The sequence below is a fragment of the Notolepis coatsorum genome, assembly GCF_963971535.1.
Source record: "Notolepis coatsorum genome assembly, chromosome: 13".
NCBI classification, from domain to species: domain Eukaryota; kingdom Metazoa; phylum Chordata; class Actinopteri; order Aulopiformes; family Paralepididae; genus Notolepis; species Notolepis coatsorum.
The window spans coordinates 31035497-31043720 of record NC_140177.1 but is presented as its reverse complement, the minus strand read 5'-3'; the positions used below and the strand labels follow the sequence as shown (position 1 = coordinate 31043720).

Below are 8224 nucleotides of genomic sequence, written 5' to 3'. Positions count from 1 at the left end.
CATTATTTTTCTTTATCAACGAACGTACTACTCACGACTAAGCAACTTTAACCAGTAGAGTGGAACGTCGGCCCTCATATTATGCAGCCAGTAACGTTTGTTTTTGTCCTGCTGTGTCACTGAATCCAATTGCTCCTTGAGGAATCCCGGTCGTATAATACCTCTCTCAGAGTGACCGACTAGCTGTCTCTGTCATTTCTCTAACGATGAAGTTCCAGTACAAAGAGGAGCACCCCTTTGAGAAAAGACGGTCCGAAGGCGAGAAAATAAGGAAGACGTATCCGGATAGGGTCCCTGTAATTGTGGAGAAAGCCCCCGAAGCCAGAATAGGAGATCTGGACAAGAAGAAATATCTTGTCGCCTCTGACCTGACAGTGGGCCAGTTTTACTTCCTCATTCGGAAAAGAATCCACTTAAGAGCGGAGGACGCACTCTTCTTCTTTGTAAACAACATCATTCCACCCACCTCAGCCACCATGGGACTGTTGTATCAGGAGCACCATGAAGAGGACTTTTTCCTCTACATTGCCTACAGGGATGAGAGCGTGTACGGGGACAGCCAAAGGGAAATCTGATCCCACCACCATCACTCCTGCCCACCCCCCAAAGCCCTCCACCACCCATTGAAATATTAAATCCAGCTCAGCAGCATAGAGTTCCGAGAGTAAATATGTCAAATGCACTTTCACATCCCCCCTCCCACCCACTTAAAATCTTTATTTTTCTTTATCAACGAACGTACTACTCACGAGTAAGCAACTTTAACCAGTAGAGTGGAACGTCGGCCCTCATATTAGTAAGAAAACTTCCAAGAGGAAAAAGGAATCAACACGAACTACTGGAGCGCTGAAAGAAGGATAACAACAAAATGTCGGAACCTAAGAAGGTTGAGATGACACAAAAGATCTATGAGGAAGATGTCCGTCATGCGATCAATAAGAGAAGAGCTAAGTTAAGTCAGCTAACTAGGGTGGCCATATTTTGATTTCCAAAAAAGAGGACATGCTGGCCCCAGCCTCGAGATTCATAATGATACTTTGCACAATCGAAGCGGGCATGGCCACCTTCATTTCACTATATGTCTTACTCTTGTGTATGTATGTCTCTTGTGTATGTATGTGATGAATAAACCTCTTGAATCTTGAATCTCTACTCAAAGTTTACTCAAAGATGCCTTATTGTTTTAACTTCTTAACATGCACCCAGAAAATTGTAAAAAAAAATTACTTGAACTTGAGGACTGCATACTTTTTTTGCAAAGCTTATCTTTATACTTTATGCTTATGGGGAGGTGTAGTGGTTACGTCATTGTTGTTTCCGGCCGGTCCACCTCGCTTGAAATTGCAATGTATTTCTAATGGACACATTTGTAAATCGTCTCGTTTAAAACAAATAAAGCATGAACATTGGCATGGTGTACCTTTCTGTGTGTATTCATCCACAATAATAGCTCAACATGAAACAATTAGCAATTAATCGTAAAATAATTACGTTAAATTTTATTTCAGCCAAAAAAGCTTAAACAATAATGTTAGTGATAGAAGGTAGTGTTGTCACGATACTGGAATTTCGACTTCGATATGATACCTTGAAAAGTATCGATACTTTCGATACTTTCAATACCAAAAAGAAAAATTATAATAATATTTTTTTTTATTATACTTTTTTTTTTTTTTTAACAAATTTTGCTTTTGTTGCTGGTTGATTCTCCTCAGCTTCTCTCTGGTACTATACGAGAAGATAAATACACTTTTAAAACCCTTTGTTTATCTTTAGATCAGAGAGAGAGGCTGCTGGAGATTTTAGGTCTACTGAGCGCACCTTCCTAGTTATGACGAGAGAGAGAGAGAGAGAGAGAGAGAGAGAGAGAGAGAGAGAGAGAGAGAGAGAGAGAGAGAGAGAGAGAGAGAGAGAGAGAGAGAGAGAGAGAGAGAGAGAGAGAGAGAGAGAGAGAGAGAGAGAGATTTCTCCGGAGCTATGCTCGGAGCATTTATTAACGTTACGCGTGTACTGGTGTAGGATGGGCTCCGGCTCCGCTCGACCGAACGTTGGCAACGGGGTAGTTGTGTCGAGTTCATGCGTGTACTGGTGTAGTGGGCTCGGCTTGACGTTACTCCGTTTCCATGAAGTAATAGGTGGCCAGCTAGCTAGCATTAAGCTAACGGAGGAACGACAGCTAACGTTAGCTAATAATAGCGTTGTTTACAAACTGAAGACAGGGCTGCCTGCCCGGCTGTGAGGGGGAGGAGGAAGAGAGAGAGAGAGAGAGAGAGATTTCTCCGGAGCTATGCTCGGAGCATTTATTAACGTTACATAGCATAGCATAGCTCCGGAGAAATCTCTCTCTCTCTCTCTCTCTCTTCCTCCTCCCCCTCACAGCCGGGCAGCGCAGCCCTGTCTTCAGTTTGTAAACAACGCTATTATTAGCTAACGTTAGCTGTCGTTCCTCCGTTAGCTTAATGCTAGCTAGCTGGCCACCTATTACTTCATGGAAACGGAGTAACGTCAAGTCGAGCCCACTACACCAGTACACGCATGAACTCGACACAACTACCCCGTTTCCAACGAGGAGGCTGCAGCAGCTTGTGTCTGTTGCTCTGAGCGAGGAGGAGGAGGAGGCGGAAGGGCAAGCAGTGGCAGCGCGTCTGTCTGTCAACAACTTGCGGGAGCAAGCCAGCTGGTACCGATACTGCAGAAAGTATCGGTACTTCGGGAAATGAGTATTGAAGCCGTTTTAAATATTCAGTATCGATATGTATCGATACTTCGATATTTTTGACAACACTAATAGAAGGAAACTCATTTTGTGCAAAAATGGAAAGCTTCATGAGGCAGAATTATTACAATAACTGATAATAGACATCCTCCCATTCCTAACTGCAACCATCAACTCCTCACTCAACTCGGGGGTGGTCCCCACCTCCCTAAAACAAGCCAGAGTCACGCTGCTCATAAAAAAACCAACCCTGAACCCTACCGTCATAGGCAACTACCGTCCTGTCTCTCTTCTCTCCTTCCTTTCTAAAACACTTGAACGTGCTGTATCCAACCAACTTACTGCTTATCTCTTACAGAATGACCTCCTAGACCAGACCTGGGCATTGTACGTCCCGCGGGCCGGATACGGCCCGCGGGATCATTCTGACCGGCCCGCGAAAGATTACATGATAATAAAAAATAAAAAATAAAAAATATATTTTTTTTTTAATAGTTTTTTTTTTTTTTTTTTACTTTTTTTTTTTCATGTCAACGTTCACACGCACAATATACGCTTACCTAGGATTTGACTTGATTCAACAACAAAGCAGTCGGGGCAAGCCGAAAACAGTGGAAAGTGTGGTTATTTGAAGTTCGGATTTCTTTTTTCACAACTGAGGTAGGTAGATTACATTTTTAGAGACTAAAGTACAGAAAAAAGGTACCGTTGGGTACCGGTATCAATTCACAGGTACCGGTACCGTATCGGTTCAAATGTGAACGGTACCCATCCCTACTGAACACACAACTGCAGGGCAAGGGCATTTTTGCTCATGAAATGCATAGCCATGTGAAAGCCTTCATGACAAAGTTGCAATTAATTTCAAGGCAACTAGGCAGCAACAATCTCAAACACATGAAAACCCTGAAAGAAGTCAAACCATCAGCTGATCACCGGCACAGGTACTCATCCATGTTGGGAGCACTGCATGATGAATTTTCAAGGCGTTTTCAAGATTTCAAAAAGGTTGAGGATGAAATGCAGCTGGTTTCCTCTCCCTTTACCTGCAGTGTTGATAGTTGTTCAGCTTGAACTCATTGACCTGCAGTCTGATTCACTACTGAAAGAGCACTTTAAGTCAGCATCACTGCTAGAGTTCTACTCTGATCTCAAGGAGGAGAACTTTCCAAACATGAGGAGACATGCTCAGAAGATGTTGGTTCTCTTTGGATCCACCTATATGTGAACAGACATTCTCAGTCATGACGTTTACCAAGTCCAGGTACAGATCCTCTCTCACTGATGAACATCTGGCAGCTGTGCTTCGCATCTCCACCTCAGACATGCAACCTGACTTTGATGGACTTGTTAAAGCTCAACAGAGACTGGATTTATTACACTGAATGAAAAAAAAAAAGAACTGAAGAACACTAAAATGTGGAAATATAACAAGTGAAATGGGACACTTGATATTTTTTTTCTTTTTTTTGCACAGTTCTGAAAACATTAAATGTTTAATATAGGCATGTAAAGTAAAAAAGGCTACTGGGACACTTTTCTTTACACAGTTCAGTGACATGTCTTGTTTATTTTGGCTATAAGATGATGTGATGTCTTTAGAAAGCTAAGAAAATCCTTGTTTCAATAGTATATGAAACTCAAAATAATAATTTTATTTGTATAGCACTTTTTCATACATGCCCTTTGTTAATGTTTCACATTTTGTTTATCATTTTGGAAATAAATTCTATTTGAATAAATGATATTTTTGAAAGCTAACCTCACCTTTTAATTGCCAAATAATAACATACACTCTTACCAGGGGTCAAAACAATGCCATTTACTGCTTTTTATATAGAAATAAAATGTATATTATGCATAATTGAGGTTGGAATTTTGGCCCGGCCCTCCAACATATTTTCAGTTGCTCATTCGGCCCCCCGGGAAAAATAATTGCCCACCCCTGTCCTAGACCCTAACCAGTCAGGATTCAGGACTGGTCACTCCACAGAGACAGCCCTCATTGCGGTCACAGAGGCACTTCACTTAGCAAAAGCGAAAGGCCTCTCTGTCCTGATTCTCCTAGATCTATCTGCAGCCTTCGACACAGTCAACCACCAGATCCTCCTCGCGGCCCTCGCAGGAATGGGAGTGGCTGGCTCTGCGCTGACATGGCTGACATCATACCTCAATGACCGCTCCTACCAAGTGTCATGGAGAGGGACCCTGTCGGCCACCCGCCCCCTGCGGATGGGTGTCCCCCAGGGCTCGGTTTTAGGACCCCTTCTCTTCTCCCTCTACACTAAATCACTGGGTAACATTATCACGTCTCATGGCTTCTCCTACCATTGTTATGCCGACGATACTCAACTCTTCCTCTACTTCCCTCCCTCAGATATCCACGTCTCTGAGCGGATCTCGGTCTATCTGTCCGACATCTCCGCCTGGATGACGACCAACCACCTCAAACTGAACCTAAGCAAAACAGAATTGCTCCACCTGCCGGCCAAATCCTCCCCCCTGATGACCTTTCCATCACAGTCGAGAATGCAGCTGTGACCGCGTCCCCAACCGCCAAGAACCTTGGTGTTGTCCTCAACGACCAGTTGAACTTCTCTGCTCACATTGCAGCGACAACCAGAACCTGCCGATTCCTCCTGAGCAACGTCAGAAGGATCCGCCCCTTCCTGACAAAAGAAGCCACCCAACTCCTTGTCCAATCAACAGTCATCTCCCGCCTCGACTACTGCAACGCACTGCTCGCTGGCCTCCCGGCCACTGCCACTAAGCCTCTTCAACTCATTCAGAACGCAGCGGCCCGCCTGATCTCAAACCTACCGAAGTCGGCGCATGTCACCCCACTTCTTAGGGACCTGCACTGGCTCCCCATTGCTCCACGAATCCGCTTCAAGGCCCTCGACCTAGCATACAGTGCGGCAAAGGGAACCGCTCCCGCCTACCTCCGGTCAATGGTCTCTAACTACACACCCTCAAGACCCCTACGCTCTGCATCTTCTGGCCGCCTCAGACCTACTCCTATCCAAGCTCCGGGAGGGTCATCAAAGAGAAGTCGCCTATTCTCAGTCCTTGCTCCACAATGGTGGAATGAACTACCCACCCCAGTTAGGACAGCTGAAACACGTCCAATCTTTCGCCATCGACTAAAGACGCACTTCTTCAACCATTATCTGAATTAAAAAAGATAAAAAATATCTAACCCTAACTAACCGTACTGTCATGCACTTGTCCTAATAAACTAATCTACACTGTAGCACTCAACACTTTGATGAACATTGTTGCTCAGCTGATAGAGTTGTGCCCTTCCTGATGGCTTGTCGTACAGAACTTGTAAGTCGATTTGGATAAAAGCGTCAGCTAAATGACTAAATGTAAATGTAAATGTAATACATTTTCCCAATGAAAAATCCCTAAACGGGTGGACCGTTCGGGCGGTCCTAAGTGACGGCAGACTACACCTCCCTATAGCACATGCATAAGCCTGGTCTCTTTTGAAAGATAACATTCTGAAGTTACTAATGCAAACAAGGAAAATCACTTTTAGTGCTAATGAAATAGAGTAGCATATAGGTCTGAACTTGAGTTGAGCTTGAACTTGTGTACTCCAATTTTTCTGTAGTGGTTGCAATATCCCAAATGTAACCACATACAATAAAAAAAATTGTTTTACTTGAACTTGAGGACTGCATACTTTTTTTGCAAAGCTTATCTTTATACTTTATGCTTAGCACACGCATAAGCCAGGTCTCTTTTGAAAGATAACATTCTGAAGTTTTAGTGCTAATGAGTAACATAGGGCTGAACTTTGCAATATTCCAAAATAATATATATATATATTTTTTTTTGTATAAGCTGGAAAACACAGCAAATCCATAGCCTGAAGTCTTATGTAGTACAGGTCCACATTTTATAAAAATCTGTTGTGTGTCTTCTAGAGACATCCGGGTAAACCGTGTGCCAAGAAAAAAGCTCTCTGTCTCTCCATTTCCTGACCCAAGTAAATTCATTCGGAATTTGTATCACTTGATCCTGTCTTCGTTTGTCAATTTTCACCTAGATCCCTGATTCGCACACCCCCACGTGGGATATCACTGGGAAGCTATACACTCATTGTTGGCTACAAGTTACAATGCTGACCAATCATTTTTTCGCAATCGATGACTTCTGGATCTGGAGCCTCGGGAGTCCGGGGTGATAATCTGACACACATGCGTAAAAAGACGCTCGCCTGACATATCGGCATGTAACTTGAGAACCGATGAACGGATGTTCGGCGGGAAATGCAGCCCGAGCCTTCAGATGCTCGCAAAGTGCCGTGAAACTGAAACTGAAAAACCAGGACATTCCCATGAATTTATAAACCCCTCCCCCCCAGACGCCCCGGACAGGGCGTGAAAAGAGGACATGTCCGGGCAAAAGAGGACGTTTGGTCACCCTAGCTAACATGAACAAGATGAATCAATTAATGGATGAGGACGACGACAGTAACTTGGAAGGTGTACAGACAAGATTGGTAGAATTCAACAATCTATTTGGAGAGTTCGGTGAGCTTAATACTTCAGTCCAGGTGGTACTAAGCAAAAACATACGCAAGACATCAGAAGAGGAGATGAAGACAGATCAGGATGGATGGTTCATGCCGAAGGCTGACACATTTTACAACTTCACAGTAAAGGCTGACACATGGATGAAAGAGGTGTATCAGCGTATAGCGGAGTCTAAGAAGCACCAAGATGAGGTCAGTGCATCCGGCGTCGTAAAAAAGAAAGGGTCTGAGCACCATCCACTACATTTTCCAGAACATCATCTGCAAGCGTGCGTCTGAAAGCTGAATTAGAGAGGGCTGAGTTGCTAGCCCAGGCTTCCGCTCTAAAACAAAAACGACAACTCGATGAACAGGAGGCTCTGCGCTTCGCTAATTTGCAGGTCCAGGCTGCTTTAGCTGCCGCAGAGGCTAAGTGCAAAGTACTGGAAGAGTACGAGGGCCAGCGAGCCTCATCCAGAGTGTCCCGTAGGGATGGAATGAACTCTTACATAGAGAAAAAGAAGCCCTTCGAATCCCAAGCTCACGAGCAGGCTACGCCTACTCCCCAGGCCGTAGCGATAAAAAGAGAACCTGTTTACAGTAGCAGCTCCAGAGCATCAGGCGGTGCTACACAGAAAGAACAAGAGTCTCCGCAACAAGAGTCCACACGAGCCATGGTGGATTTCCTAGTGAAGCAACAAAACCATGCTACTCTGCCCCCTCAACAGATTCCTATATTCAAGGGAGACCCTATGGAGTACAGGCTATTCATCAGGGCCTTTGAACACGGAGTAGAGGACAAGACAGATAGTAACAGAGACCGGCTGTACTTCATGGAGCAGTACACGGAGGCAAGGAGGCTCTTGAAAAAACATTTTGGAAATGGATACAAGATCTCAATGGCATATATAGACAAGGCACTGAACTGGCCTACTATCAAGTCCGTGGACAGAGAGGCGCTCCACTCCTTTGGCCTCTATCTC

At 44.3% G+C, this 8224-nt stretch overlaps 1 protein-coding gene across 1 annotated transcript; it reads left to right on the top strand.

Annotated features, from left to right (window-relative positions):
- Positions 1-206: 206 nt before the first annotated feature.
- LOC311239121 (gamma-aminobutyric acid receptor-associated protein-like) lies at positions 207-575 on the top strand (the record flags this gene model as incomplete). Its single annotated transcript, XM_084327368.1, has 1 exon — positions 207-575. One exon carries the CDS (start codon positions 207-209, stop codon positions 573-575), a length of 369 nt encoding a protein of 122 aa, XP_084183494.1.
- Positions 576-8224: the final 7649 nt, after the last annotated feature.